The following is a 15,815-nucleotide window of genomic DNA, read 5'->3' on the forward strand; positions in this document are numbered from 1 at the left end:
CTAAATGTTCAATAGTGACCAAAAATATCCATAAGTACCGACCCGATGACGCGTTCATCTAGATAAAATTGATAAACAGCAGATTTTTAGCGATCGGCCCAATCTTAGATCCATAGGCCAACATTAGAGCCATTTCCCCTATCTCAATTTTTTTTCTTCGTATATTGTACAAGCTGTACCCTTTCAAATGCTGGCTTGAAATTATTTGTGTATTGACTTCATGCTGAGCAATTGACATTTGGAAAGGGTGTATAAAAAATATTTACATTGCGTGATATTCAAAAGATATCGATTATTGCAGGATTCCCAGTAGCGCTGGCAGAGCGGAACTACACAGAGAGACTTTCTATCAGCAAACACCAAATGAGTACAATAACAAATCCAAATATTATTCAAGCCCAAACTATATTTTCCCCAATATTCTGACACATAGTTCCATTTATCCTATCTGAGGCCCTAGTTACTCTCCTGGCTTATGGCTTATCGTAGGTTAATGTAAAAAGAACGTGCTCACCGCCGTGGAGTGCTGCTTCAGAATCCATCTCGACCGCCGACCGCATCCAGCTAAGCCACCCAATAGCTTCTGGCCATGCAGGCTCGCCATGTCTGCCTCGTAATGGGGTGATGGCAGTGCGTGCGGGTTCCGATCGAACTATCGGCACTCGGTTGTTCACTAGTTTCATCTGAATACCCAACTAACCATATCGTATCTCAGTGACATTGTCTCACTCTGAACCTATATTTATAGCTATTTTGTGATTATATGGTTACCTGGGTATTCACATAAAATGTTGTGCTAGTACCGCAAGTTAAAAAACGCCTAACATTTAATATTTTAATCAGCGAACACCAACATGATGATCTGCTAGGAAACACCAAACAATGTATAGAGATCAGCTCAAAAATACAGTTTTAACTGTCCTATCAGTAAAAAAACATCAAGCTGTTCCATACTGGACCCTGCCAACCCACGGTGCCTGCACGGTAATGTGGGCCATCAGAATGGTTCATCGGTTGCGAAGTGAAGTACTTTTCAAACTGACGTGATACATTTTTCAATGTTTCAACTTTATCCTAACGTAAACTTCGTTATCTCCCATATGCCCGTCCACACCCGAAAACTCCCCTACACAAAATCAAATAAAAAAGTTCCTGTTTGACAAGCACGCCCGGACATAAACGAGAATATGGGTATAAAGGGTTATACGGTCAAAATTTGGTCAATATCAACTTGACGTATTTCTTTCAATTTTGCATTTAAAAAACCTGAACACCCCTCATTTTGAAGGTGTGTGTGTGTAGAATGTTGCTCCTATTTTGATTTTGGAATTCACTCTTCAGTTGTCAAAATGTCGTCCAAGCAAGAAGAGCAGCGTATCAAAATTTTGCTCGCGCATCGCGAAAATCCGAGCTACTCGCACGCAAAGTTGGCAAAATCGCTAAAAGTTGCCAAATCAACCGTTACAAATGTAATTAAAGTGTTTGGGGAACGTTTGTCGACAGCCAGGAAGTCTGGATCGGGGGGAAATCGAAAACCGGAAGCCGCTGAGACGACAAAGAGAGTTGCCGGTAGTTTCAAGCGAAACCCTAACCTCTCTCTCCGAGATGCCGCAAATAAGCTGGGTGTATCGTCTACAACCGTGCATCGAGCCAAAAAACGAGCCGGACTATCGACTTACAAGAAGGTAGTGACTCCAAATCGCGATGATAAACAAAATACGACGGCCAAAGCGCGATCCCGGAGGCTGTACACGACGATGCTGACGAAGTTTGACTGCGTGGTAATGGACGACGAAACCTACGTCAAAGCCGACTACAAGCAGCTTCCGGGACAGGAGTTTTATACGGCAAAAGGAAGGGGAAAGGTAGCAGATGTTTTCAAGCACATGAAACTGTCAAAGTTCGCAAAGAAATATCTGGTTTGGCAAGCCATCTGTACCTGTGGCTTGAAAAGCAGCATTTTCATAGCTTCCGGGACTGTCAACCAAGAAATTTACGTGAAAGAGTGTTTGAATAAACGTCTGCTGCCTTTCCTGAAGAAACACGGTTGTTCCGTACTGTTTTGGCCGGATTTGGCATCTTGCCATTACGGTAAAAAGGCCATGGAGTGGTACGCCGCCAACAACGTGCAGGGGGTTCCCAAGGACAAGAACCCTCCCAACACGCCAGAGCTCCGCCCAATTGAGAAATACTGGGCTATTGTCAAGCGGAACCTAAAGAAGACCAAAAAAACTGCTAAGGGCGAGCAGCAGTTCAAGGCAAACTGGCTTTCTGCGGCGAAGAAGGTGGACAAGATGGCTGTACAAAATCTGATGGCAGGGGTCAAGCGTAAGGCCCGGCAATTCGGATTTGGAAAAGCGGAAGCCTAACTGAATATTTTTCCTGAATTTTATACTAATTGAACTTGAAAAAGAAATTTAATTTGATTTTTTAAATAAATGATTTCACCGATTTACACGCGTTTTCCCTTGACCAAATTTTGACCGTATCACCCTTTATAGATTCACTATCGCAACTACAGGTAATAATCGAAAGTACTTGCATTTTACTCAGGCACTTTTGAGCAAACTGTAATCACCTTCTCATGCTCGAAATGTTCCACGATCAACCCGGCACAACGATGCCCTATACGTTCTCTGATCAAAGCGCAGGGATGTGAAAGATTGCCCATAACTTTGATGTTTTGGAGGTTAGGTGTCTGAAGTTGCTTAAAATGTTGCTTCGAAATAGTCACCAGAATTGGTATCAAGCTAGTATTACACTTGTTCCAGATTTTAACTCTCTTAGTGTTTGAGATAACTGCTTCGAGTCATCGACAAATTTTCAGAAATATATTTTTAAGAAATTTTGCTGAAGACATCAAATTTCTTCATCTTAACCCTAAAGATTTATAGTTTGTTTTCTCCTAGGACTATCATAAAAATAAATTTTTTAGTTATTTAGTATTTAAATCCATTATCAATCCACTATGATGTACACCGTTAGATTACATGAAGATAAACAAATTTTCTGAAGACACCAATTATTCTTGATGACACCAATTTGATACAGTAATGACCAGATTTTGACCGCCATTCGACTTATGATATAACTATGAACATTTTCACATAACCGTAATTCCAAATCTTTCTCATTGATCTTCAAGGTGGATGTTTAAGGTATACTTTGGTGCAATAAGACCACTGAAAAAGTGCATGGGATTCGTAGAATTGAAAATAGAAAACATTTTCGAAAAGAGGGCTGACAAAATCGGGTATACAGTTAATTAAAAAAAAACAGGCTCAATTTCTAACCTTGTTTATATAAAAAATGCGAATGTTTGTCAATTAACTCATAACGTAATTAAAATAATATAGTTTCAAGGTAATCTTAGGAGAACAACAATTATGAATATTTAGGATTTAGGTGAAGACATTTGGTGTCTTCAGCAAAATCGCTCAAAATTAATACACTGGAGTTGCTTTAAACGTAGGAAACACGAGCTGCGTAAAAAAACCGTGCACAAAAAATCCGCATATATTCAGAAATCCGCATAAAAAACGCGTAAATTCCAGAATTCTTGTAAAAAATACCGTGGATAATCTGAAATCCGCATAATTTCCGAAATCCACGAAAAAGAAACCGTGTAAATTCTGGAACATGCGTAAAAAACCTGCGTAAAAAAGCCACGTAAAAAACCATGTCAAAAAAGGCTCCAGTGTTTATCTACAAATTCGTCCAATTTATAAACCCGTTATCTAAAAAAAAAACGGAAAGTAAGAATTTGGTTGTGTAAAGGGTGGAACGGTCAAAAATTGGTCGACTAAAATTTGGTCTATTTTTTTTAATCGTGCACTTTAAAAACTTGAACCCCTCTCATTTTGTAGGTGTGTGCGTGCGGAATGTTGTCTCTATTTTGTTATTGCCATTTACGATTGAGTTGTCAAAATGGCGTCAAAGCTAGAGGAACAGCGTATCAGAATTGTGCTCGCGCATAACCCCCATTTTTTCCTACGACTTGGCAAAATCGCTGAAAATGGTCAAATCGACTATGACAAACTTAATGAAAGTGTTTGGGAAACGAGGAAGTGTTTAAGGAAACCAGGATCGGGAGGAAACCGAAATCATGATGCCACAGCAACCCTTCTGCCGGTTGCTGTGGCCAGCGTTTTCAAGCGTAATCCTAACCTTTCCATCAGAGAGGCAAAGAGCCAAGAAACGAGCCGAACTGTCAACATACAAGGTTACAGTGACACCCAAACGAGATGATAAGCAAAACACCACGACCAAAGCAAGAGCACGAAATTGTTGAAGAAGTTTGATTGCGTCATAATGGACGATGAAACATACTTGTTTATTGATTTATTTGTTAAGGCTCAAACGAATTAACTATACAGAGCCGAGGTTTCTTGGTCACTATACAATACATCTTAAAACTATAGTCAAAAGGTACAACACAATAAACACTTTGTCTTCCGCTATCCAAAAAGCCTCCTCCATCAGAACTGGAGCCGATTCCAAGTGGTTTCAGGAGGAGGACCACACAATGATTGCTGCCGAGAAAAACAGACGATCGCGTGGCACACATAGAGAGTGGCCTGCTTTTGTCGACAGCCGAGTAGACACTCAATGAAACATACGTGAAGGCGAATTTCACGCGGAGAGAAAAGGACAGGTTCAAGATAAGTTTAAGGTGATACGGCACGTCATGCAACAATGGCTGTCCCCGCAATCATTAAATAAATGTTTTTTAGTATGAGTACGAAAGACATCTTCCTACAAAATAGTAAATTACTGATTGCATAACTTAAATAATGGGCCAAGAATTGTATCATTAAGACCTGGATACATATTTGAACACTTTTCCACCAACATGATGCCAATTCATTCACGCATTCATCATATTTGCATTAATAATTACGATCAGTCGATTTTGTTCTGCTCAGGGCATGAAATTTGAATACCATTTTTCACTAGCTTTCACTTCTCAGAACCACACTAAAAATAATTACGGCACGTGCTTCTTCTAGCACTTTCATGTTAATTCACTTTTAAAGCCAATATTTACTTCAATAATATCATTTGCATCGTTAAAAACGCGAACCGCGAATAGTTTTTTAAGCTGAAACTGTTTTGTTTATCTTTTTTCTACACACCGCATCATCATGTACGAATCATCTATCATCGAATCCAGTGTTGTTGATTTACTGGAAACAAATTTTGTTAAAACAATGTTATTATTGCTTTTCAAGGTGGTTAAACCAACAATCAACGATTAACGGTCAACGGTAACGATTTCATATTGGCTCAATGAAAATAGCCTATTGGTCCCAAGCAAATCGATTAACGTACCTCATTAATTGTGATCGTAAACGTAAACTTGTATTTCATTTCACGCAACCGAGCAACTTGTAAACAATGTTATTTACAACAATGTCCCAGCACTTTACATGATATATAATGTAAACTTATATGATATGTGACGCTCCATTTATGTGCATCATACTGAACAGAACCGCTTTTTCGAACTGTGTAAATTCCAGTACTACACTATGTTTGTTTTGATTCGCTATGAAAGTTTGACAGATAAAATAAGGGGTTCGTGGATTTTCCTATGTTCCGAGGGGTGCATCGATTAGCTTGGGACCGAAGATAGTACCAGAGCAGAGCCAAAAAGTTGAGCACGTTTCTTCGGGACCTACTAGTCTTAGAGTTGCCTCTATGGTTAAACTGTGTTTAGTTTAGAAACCATCACTAATAAATGTTAATAACATTTTTTTATTGTGTTTTTCAAGAAATATTAAATAAAAACAAAATTAACCTACAAATTTTCTATAGAAAACACATGTGTCGTTCTGGTTGCACTGGTCGAAGCCATCAGCTGATATGATAAATGCGGCAAAACGATGATGAAAAAAGTATCCTACTTTTGACTTTGAGTATAATCAGTGGCGTCGCGTCCACATGTGCAACCTGTGCACGACACAGGTGTAAATAATTTAAAAAATGCTTTTAGATTTTTATAGATTTTATGATCACATTATAGCTGTACTTCTGTACTCCAGACCACATGTGACCATCAATACACTATTTTATAGTGTGGTTTAATTAAATCTTCGGCCTTGGTTTGCTTCAAAAAGGATTAAATTCAGTTGGGATGGTCTGCCTAATCCCTAATGCATTGATTTCTAAGCATGTTGATATCACTACCATGACAAAACTCGTTAAATAATGCACCTAAAAGCGAGCTTTTTTGGGTGGCAAGTTTGTGAATGGTCAAAGCCTGATGTAAACCAAGCAGACCTTCTATCACCTCTTGAAACATACCACAAATTTTCCACAGTACATGGCGGCTTGCACCACTAGTTGTAATTGAAAATTGCAGCAATCACGTGTCAAACGGGAGCAACACGGAAACAGTAGTCTGGTACGCTTTGGACGTGTATCATACTTGCAGACCGGTTTGAGTGTGTGAGTTTAAATTAGAAGAACATTTGTGATGTATGGGTGCCTAAAGCGTGCATTTCTCGCTGTGCACTTGGATTATCTGATTGCAGGTAAAGAGAGCAATGGAGAAAGAGAGCGCAAAAGTTCGCTCTCACTCTATGGTCAGTTGTAAATCTCTCAATTACCGATGGTTGCGCCGGTGCGCCTGTCAAAACTTATGAGCTTGCCCTGGTTCATTCTGATAGTGTTGTTCTGATGATTAAAATGTTGATTAATTTAAGTTTGCTACCCAGGGGACTTCATGAATTTTCTCTAGATTTTGACACTGTTTTGTATCAAAAAATGTTTTAGGAAGTGTTTGACAGATATTCTTCATTACACTTCAGTCGAAAGAGTTAGCCTTGTGATAAAAAGGAGAATTAGTAAAGTTTTGAAATTCCTCCTACTTCGGTCAGCGCGAAAAGGGCCACACAAGTTTTGTTTACACAAGATGATAGACCCTTCAAATGTAACGTTAGGTAGTGATTAATAAAGTAATTGAGAATATGTACCTCGAATTCATGGAGCACTGAAAAATAAAACAAAAAATAATATGTGGTGGTAAACAGCGGTGCCGGTGGTGTAGTGGTAAGCGTGATTGCCTCTCACCCCAGCAGGCCTGGGTTCAATCCCAGTCGGCGCCGCCGGGATGTTCTGAGGCATAACATCTCTGATCACGTCTTCCTTCGGAAGGGAAGTAAAACCGTTGGTCCCCGGTTCATGAGTTTGATGGGTCGATATGTAGGGTCCAGGTGTGGGAGCTGCCTCCCTGGCGTCGGTAGTATTGGTGCTCAGCACGGAAAACAAGATAGACGGAAAACAAATCAAGGAAAAAACTGGCATTGTCAGCCAAGATATTTATGCAAAGGAATGTTTGCAAAAACGCCTGTTGCCTTTTTTGAAGAAACTCAACTATTCCGTGCTGTTTTGGCCAGACTTCGCATCCTGTCGCTACGGGAAAATGGCTCAGGAATGGTATGCCGCCATGAACGGCCAAGTCGTACCCAAATCAAACTTCAAAATATTGGGCAATCGTTAAGTAGAACCTCAAAAAACTCAGAAAAAAAAAACGTTGAAAATGAGAAACAGTTCAAAGCAAATTGATGTACAGCATCAAATAAGGTTGAAACAACAGCGGTACAAAATCTGACGGATGGTGTGAAACGTTAAGGCCGGCAGTTCGCATTTGCAAAGTCGGAAGCCTAATACAATAATATTCCTGTATTTTGTAGCCGTTGGTTCAAAAAGAAATAAAGTTTCATCATTTAAACAATAATATAATCAGTGTGCACTTAATTATATTTGACCAATTTTTGACCGTTCCACTCTTTAATACCAGCTTAATACAAATTCTGGTGGCTATTTCAAAAGATGTGGAGGGACATTTTAAGTAACTTCATTGAATACAGCTATGCTCTTAAACGTCAAAAAAGGTGAGAAACAGGTTTTGGCGTTCTTTTTCTTTTTCAAACGGCCCCACTTAGCACTGAGCCACACTCCGTGCTTTCACTGAAGATTCACTAGAGTGCGCACTCGGGTGTATCTTTAGTGAAAACATAGAATGTGAAAATTTTGAAGTTTGGTCGGGAGAATAATAGCATTAATATATCTATTTTAAGATACATTAACTGAACATTAAATTGGACTTAACGTTAGCTAAAGTCGATTCTGCTGCGTGCGCTGGGGATGCTTCCCGAGCAGGAGAAAATACCTTATGGATACCAGATTCAGGTATGAAAAATATGGTATTGACGAGGCTGACATAAGAGTTAAAATACCAAAAATAATACCTAAAAAATGTTCTATGAATAACGAACTAATAATTAATTTAGTGATTATAATAACTGACGGATAACAGACGCTTTTTTCATGCCAGAATACCATAACTTGCTATTGGTCTTTTTATACCAATACAATAACTCTTTGAGGTGTAATTGTTTAAAAACTGAAAGATCACATTTTGTTATTTTGATATTTATTTGATATTTTACACAATATTTCGATAACTGAATAATATCAAAACAAGGTTTTATACCACAAGCAAACCAAAATAAGGTATCATACCACATTAAGATATTAATATGTTATCGGTTAGTTAACCCTCCCCTTGGCTAGTTTTTGCACCTTGCTGTTGGTGGGCGGGCTTAATTTCATGCTAGTGGAGTGTTGGAGACGGTGGGTTTGTGGCCGACGTTGCTGGCTCATGCCGCGATAGAATGGCGCCATGGGCAGGCAATGAGGATTACTGAGCTTCCCCTCTCTGATAAACCACTGCATGAGAGAACAAAAGATCTAGTCCAGCAGTGATAGTATCACACTTGTTACTCCTTTTATTGAGAGCCGCGTCGTGGTACGCTTACGTATAGGCACTGGCGTTGGGTGTGATACTGGCGGGTTTTGCCGCAAATCACTCTTATTTTATTTATTTTTACGCAGATAGATTTATTTGGGTTTGCAAGGGAATTATACTATTGAAATATTTCAGAAAGTGCCCAACGGTGCTCCTTCTATTTGCGTGACAAGCTTTCATTGTTGTTTTCATTGAAGTATTACTCAGGGAACAATGTTAAACATCATTTTTGTACATGGTATTGTAACCAATCTTATATGTGCTTCATTTTGATTTGGGATAAATGTTTGAACTATGGCTCGGGATTTCCACTGTTGCGTGCTTCTATTGTGATATATCCATACGTAATTTTGTGGGACGACATAGTGGAAACGTGTGAGCGTAGTTGGAGCATATACCCTATATAATTTAAAATCAGCTAGGAAACTAACTTCAAAATGAAGCATTTTAGTCACTTGAGGGTGTCACCTGGGTCGAACTAAGATATAATAAATAGGTATAGGTCAAAATCAAAAGTACTTGAAACACGTTTAATTTTAGATTACAAGCACAAGTGCAGGTACTTAATAAAGCATGGGTTATGATTGATTAGGTGACTTAGAGCTTTTAATAATTTATTAATTTAGACTAATGAGATATCATAACCATCAAATGAATTTAAATAATAAACTTCAGAAAGTTTAATGACATTAAGTAGATTAACAAAAGAATTAGGATGCGGGTGGTCCGCTTAGGGAGGCAACTAACCTTTATAGTTGTAGAATAAATCTTCTTATTTAGTATTGAATTTAAAAAAAAAAGAAAACGCAGGCAGACCAATAGCATTTAGCAGATTAACAAGGAAAGGAATAGTTTAGGAAAAAAGTAAAAGTAGAGTTATGTGACAGTTATTAGCTTTTAAACTTTTGGAGGTATTGTATTCCCCTGAGTTTGTTGTACTCGATTACTATATAATTCTCTCAATACGCGAAATCTCTTATATATGCGATTAAAGCATTTGAGTTAACTTATTTCTTAGTGTTCAAGTACTTACATTTGTAAACAGCAATCAATGCTAATCTATGAACTAAACCATACGTAAAATCGATCTTTCCTTATGTGGTATTGATGCATGTTTAACTTTTCGCGGCTTTCGGAATCAACGCGCCTACGTCTACGGAGCTTACGCAGAAGTGATTTGCAATGCGGTAGAGCTCACCAAAAGTTTTTTTTTTTTTGAGCTTCTGTAGTATAGAATTTGTTCGGTACGGTCGCGAAATCTTGAAATGATTGATACGTGTGGTAAAATAACTAAATTGAAACAAAGCTCAACAGTAAAATAAGTAGAATATTTAGGGAGGAAACCAAAATTTATCAACTTGCCAACATAGGCTATCACATTTATTTTGGTGGCACTCTTTAAGTGATAATAAGTTGTTTTTTTTCTCTACGGTTGTTTCGCGTGGCGTTCACAATTTGCGCGATTTTCGTATCTTACGTAATTTAGATGTTTAACTATAAACGGTTTCACTGACTCGAGGTCGTTCCTTAAGCGGTGTTGGTACAGGTTAAACCTTTGCCGACTGTCGGATTCAACGCGCCTACGTCTACGGAGCTTACGCAGAAGTGATACGCAATTCGGTAGAGCTTGTCAAACGCTTTTGAGCTTATAGAATTTGTTCGGTGCGGTCGCGAAATCTTGAAATGATTGATACGTTCTTTAAATTAACTAATTTGATACAAAGCTCAGTAGTAAATAAGTAGAATATCTAAGGAGGAAACCAAAATTAATCAACTTGCCATCATAGGCTATCACATTTATTTTGGTGGCACTCTTTAAATGATAATAAGCCTTTTTTTTCTCGCTTCGGTTGTCTCGCACGGCTTTCGGAATTCGCGCGGTTTTCGTAACTTACATAATTTAGATATTTCGTTCGAAACGGATTTACTTATTCAATCGGTTTACTACGCGGATGTATCTACGCGCACACGTCACAGCATTTTTTCTATAACTATCTTGAAACAATACATACGGAATCCAGTGTTCAAGCGGCCAACATAGGCTAGTCCTTCTGCTGTATTGTCAAAGATAGAAGCAAAATTTATTCAAATGGGTCAAGTCTTGAAAATTAAGCTGTCACGCAGCTCCAGCTTGATACCAATAAAAAAAAAAAAAAAAAAAAAAAAATATATATATATATATATGTTATCGGTTAGTTATCGGTTCCTGCTCGGGTTGTTATTGTTATGTTATAGAAAGCAACGAATTCTTATCTAATTTTCTTATCTTTCTTTCTTTCCTGTAGTGAAAAACTCTGCGCCCACCTGCCAGCACGTGCCGAGGGCTACTCGTGGTCCCTGGTGTTCAGCACTTCGCTGCATGGTTTCTCACTGAACTCGTTGTACAGGAAGATGCACAAACTTGAAAGTCCCATCCTAATAGTCATAGAAGACACGGACCACAATGTAAGTTTAAATAGGATCGCATTTAATTAGAGGATTTCAGTTGAACTCGCATTTTTTTTTTAGGTTTTTGGTGCCCTCACATCCTGCTCGCTGCACGTGTCGGACCATTTCTACGGTACCGGCGAGTCGCTGCTGTACAAATTTAACCCGCACTTCAAGGTGTTCCACTGGAGCGGGGAGAACCTTTACTTCATCAAGGGTAATCCGGAGAGTCTGGCGATCGGTGCCGGAGAGTGAGTATTTTTTTTAGTTTTTTTTTGCTTTTTTTTAGATATTGATCAATTGACGTTTCGTGTCTCTTTGGGTATTTTTTTTGGGAAAATTTTAACAGTGAATTTTACGAAACAACAGTTTGCTTGACAGAATTTGACGGTATTGGCCTTAAATTCTCACAGCCGTTAGGTAACCGCCTCCTGTCAAATTGATTCATGAGTTGAATCAGAAACGTCACGTGAAATGCTCTATTCCTTACTCAGAGAGTGAGTCACTTTTACTCAGTTATGAGTAACGTTTACTCATTCGTATGGATACATTTCTGAAAGCGTAGGTCACTCGTAGCACGAGTAACCTACGCTTTTGGAAATTTCACCTAACGAATGAGTAAAAGTGACTGAATAACCCTCTGAGTAAGATTCGTTTTCAGTGTGCCTTTTTCTGTGAAACGTAAACAATCTTTAAACACTAGACTGATGCAAAATTTAAAATTTTCCCTCCACGCTGCTCAACCGGTTCCAAATTGGGTCCTGATTAGTCTCCCAAAATTTGAACTCGGTGCAACCCCGGCGTTAACCACTACATCCATTCCTCTCACGCCAAAGTCACGAGTTCAAATCTCACTCCCGGAAGAGTCACAAATGACCCAAGAGTGTTCAAGTGACTATATAAAAAACTATTAAGAAACTGACTTGGCACAAACCATATGAAGTTTATATGGAAATTACTATGGGAAAACCAAATTGTTTGTTCATATCGATCTCAAAATTTACCATTTAATTCTACTTTTGAAAATGAAAGCTGTAGGAAATTTGCTCAGCAACAGTTGTTGTTGTTAAAGAACACTTTTTGGTCAAATGTAAGGAACAAAAGTAATTAATGATTCAAGTTACTGATGTCTTATGATAATGCTCAATCAACTGTTCAGCAGGCAACATTGGGCCTGGAATGCAATCTAGCGGAGCTAAATTAAGAACTCCGAAACGAAGCATTTCCGTGACTTGGTGTTTTGGGCAAAGTTTCTCATCATAATAAGAAACATCTATTGACATAAACTAATAGTTCAAAACTCTTTCGCAAAGATGGCGCCACAATCTAACTTCTTTCTCTGACGTTTTGAAGACTTGATGTATTCGGCAAAGTTGTTTACAACATAAACAACTCTTTTGAATATGTACAATTTCCACAGCCTACTGGTTCCGAGTTATATGGAATTAAAGAAAAAAAATGTCGAAAATATAGTATTTGTTTCTGTTTCGTTTTTTTTTTACGTACAATCATATAATATTATATTTTTTCTCTTATGAAAATGCATTAAATTAATAACTTTTGAAAAGAAAAATACTGGTTAAAGCTTCAAATTTTAAAGATTTTGTTAAAAAAAACAGCAATTTTTTTAACTTTATTATCTCTTAAAGCGCAAAATACCGCAACCTGACATTTTCAGCAAAAAATAAGCAATACTCGATAAACAAAATAACAAAATTTGAGAGAGGTATATTTTGGTATTTTTTGGATTTCTTCATTTAAGTGGACCATGTTTTTTTTTCAATAACTTTTTTCTAATGCATTCAATTTGCGTTTTGAAGACTTGACGACTTTGGCAAAGTTGTTTATCTTGAAGAAGTCAAAACTCTTAAGTCTACTGTTTTCGAGTTAAATGCATTAAAACAATATAGGTGAAATGGCTCTAATGTTGGCCTATGGATCTAAGATTGGGCCCATCGCTAAAAATCTGCTATTTATCAATTTTATTTAGATGACTGCGTCATTGGGACGGTACTTATGGATATTTTTGGTCGCTATTTAAAATTGAGTCGATTGCTGAATTTCTGAAACGAAACGCAACTTTCATCGCGCTTGCAACGCCTATCGTAAGCTTAATTCAACCCTATACAAGTCATATTTCTTGCGTGTCCAGACCAATTTACGTAGAAATCCCAAGAGCTTCTGGAAGTTTGTGAACTCCAAGCGAAAATCGTCGAATATTCCTTCATCCGTATTTTTTGGCGATTTGGAGTCTACTTCTACTTTACCGCTTCGTTGCACCAAGGAGTTTTCCCCGAAATATGGAGACATTCCTTTATGTTCCCTGTCCATAAGAAGGGCGACAAACGTGACGTGACAAACGTGACAAGTCTATCTGCAGCTTCAAAATTATTCGAGATCATTGTGAACGATGCTATCTTCTTTCATGTCAAGAGCTACATTTCAGCAACGCAACACGGATTTATGCCAGGACGCTCAGTTACATCAAATTTGCTGGAGTTCACCTCAACATGTATAAATCACTTGGAAAATAGGGCTCAAGTTGATACCGTTTATATCGATCTGAAAGCGGCATTCGATTGCATCGATCATGGTATTCTTCTTCGGAAAATGTCTCGCCTGGGAATTTCGGATGGTTTGGTTGATTGGCTGAAATCATATCTTTCCAACAGAACACTTCGTGTCAAGCTGGGTTCGTGCACTTCATCACCATTTGTTGCAACCTCCGGTGTTCCCCAGGGCAGCAATTTAGGACCATTGCTGTTCACAATCTTCTTCAACGATGTGACGCTCCTCTTGCCGAGTGGTTGTGCGCTCATATACGCCGATGATCTCAAACTATACATTGTTGTCAAGAACGTCGAGGATTGCCGTCAGCTCCAAGCAATGTTAGACCAATTTGTTGATTGGTGCCGCTTAAACAAGCTTTCCGTCAGTATATCAAAATGTGTGGTCATGACATTTAATCGCACAAGAACGCCAATCGTATTCGATTACTCAATTGATGGATTTGTACTAGAAAGAGTAGAACAAGTAAGCGACCTAGGTGTAATGCTGGACCCTAAACTTACGTTTGACTTACACCGTTCAATGGTAATCACTAAGGCTAATCGTCAGCTTGGTTTAATATCAAGAATCTCAAGAGATTTTTCGGATCCGTACTGTTTAAAAGCACTGTACTGTTCACTCGTTCGTCCGATTATCGAGACTGCATCTGTTGTTTGGACTCCCTACCAACTTTCCTGGAACATCAGAATAGAACGTATCCAAAAAACATTCATTCGTCGAGCATTAAGACAACTTCCTTGGAGAGATCCACTAAACTTACCTCCGTATGCTGAGAGATGTCGCTTGCTAAGCATGGACACGTTACAACGACGGCGACAAATTCAACAGGCAACATTCGTCGCGAAGCTATTAAGTGGTGAAATTGACTCTACCCACTTACTCTCTTGCTTGAACTTTCGTGCGCCAAGCAGATTTCTACACTCAACGTTCCTATTGCGTCAAGACTCACACCGCTCTTCTTTTGGACAACATGAACCTGTTACGAGTATGATTCGCACGTTTTCTACAGTTGAAGAGTTGTTCGAGTTTGGGGAACCTGCTGCTCAATTCCAGAGACGTATTATTAACTCCAGATACATTTAGTATTTGTTATGGCTTCTGGTTCATTAAGACTTATTGTCAGATGGATGTATTAAATAAAAATAAAATAAAAATAAAAATAAAAATAAATTTCGGAGGTATTAGTTTTGCTCCGCTAGATTGCATTCCTGGCCCAGTGTGCATTGGTCTTTCTGGCGCGTAGAATAGATCACACAAATCATGGCTACTATGTTACACTGCTGAATACAGTGTTGCCCGTAAAACAGCTGCTTGATCATGCCATAAGATTATCAATCTATTAAACAATTATTAACTATTTAAACAGACGTTTGGCTGCAAAACGGTCGTGTGCAAAGTTGAAGCTGAGAAAATTTGCCTTAAGAATTGTTGTAGACCTTTTCAACACAACAACACGGAAAAAGGCTAGAAGACAAAGATCAAAACGTTTGGTTTTTTCATAGTCATTTCCATATTAACTTATAAATGGTTTGTGCCAAGTTAGTTTTTTTTACCAAACGAACTTAAATTTTGAGAGATTGGACACTATGGAAAGAAAATTTCAAATTTTGCATCAGTCTACAGGTCACCATAAAATGCTACGTCGTGTATGCATCTTCCCTAAAAACTTTCTCGAAATGATCAACAGCAGCTCCACGCGAAACAGTTAAATGACCATATGTGAGTCTTTCCGATTTTAATAAAACTTTGTCTAAGTTTTCAGCAGCGGGAATATGAATCGTCTAGAGATATTAGTTTTGTTCCCGTACTTGCTTTTTTGCTTTTGCTGTACCCGCTATTTCAAAACGACCCACATTTGGGTAGAATCCACCCAGATCGGTCAAAACTGAACCTACCCAAAAATGAGTAAACTTTGTTGGGAGGTAGTTTTGAAATAGCGTGTAAGTTGTTGTAACAAAATAATACAGGAATTCCCGATTAGTGCGATGGGTGGTGCCGTCTACCC

The 15,815-nt window shown here is 38.4% G+C and overlaps 1 protein-coding gene across 20 annotated transcripts in view; it reads left to right on the forward strand.

Annotated features, from left to right (window-relative positions):
• The window catches only part of mtd (mustard), a 509,755-nt gene that overhangs the window by 481,591 nt on the left and 12,349 nt on the right, over nt 1-15,815 (forward strand). For all 20 annotated transcript variants that reach the window (XM_065235336.1, XM_065235328.1, XM_065235325.1 and 17 more), the window contains 2 exons: nt 11,101-11,260; nt 11,324-11,493. In XM_065235336.1, the coding sequence (XP_065091408.1) occupies nt 11,101-11,260; nt 11,324-11,493 (330 nt within the window). The remainder of the gene's footprint in view (nt 1-11,100; nt 11,261-11,323; nt 11,494-15,815) is intronic.

The sequence above is a fragment of the Ochlerotatus camptorhynchus genome, unplaced genomic scaffold (assembly GCF_037179485.1).
Source record: "Ochlerotatus camptorhynchus isolate MF236.1 unplaced genomic scaffold, CSIRO-AGI_Acam_v1.1 ptg000472l, whole genome shotgun sequence".
NCBI lineage: Eukaryota > Metazoa > Arthropoda > Insecta > Diptera > Culicidae > Ochlerotatus > Ochlerotatus camptorhynchus.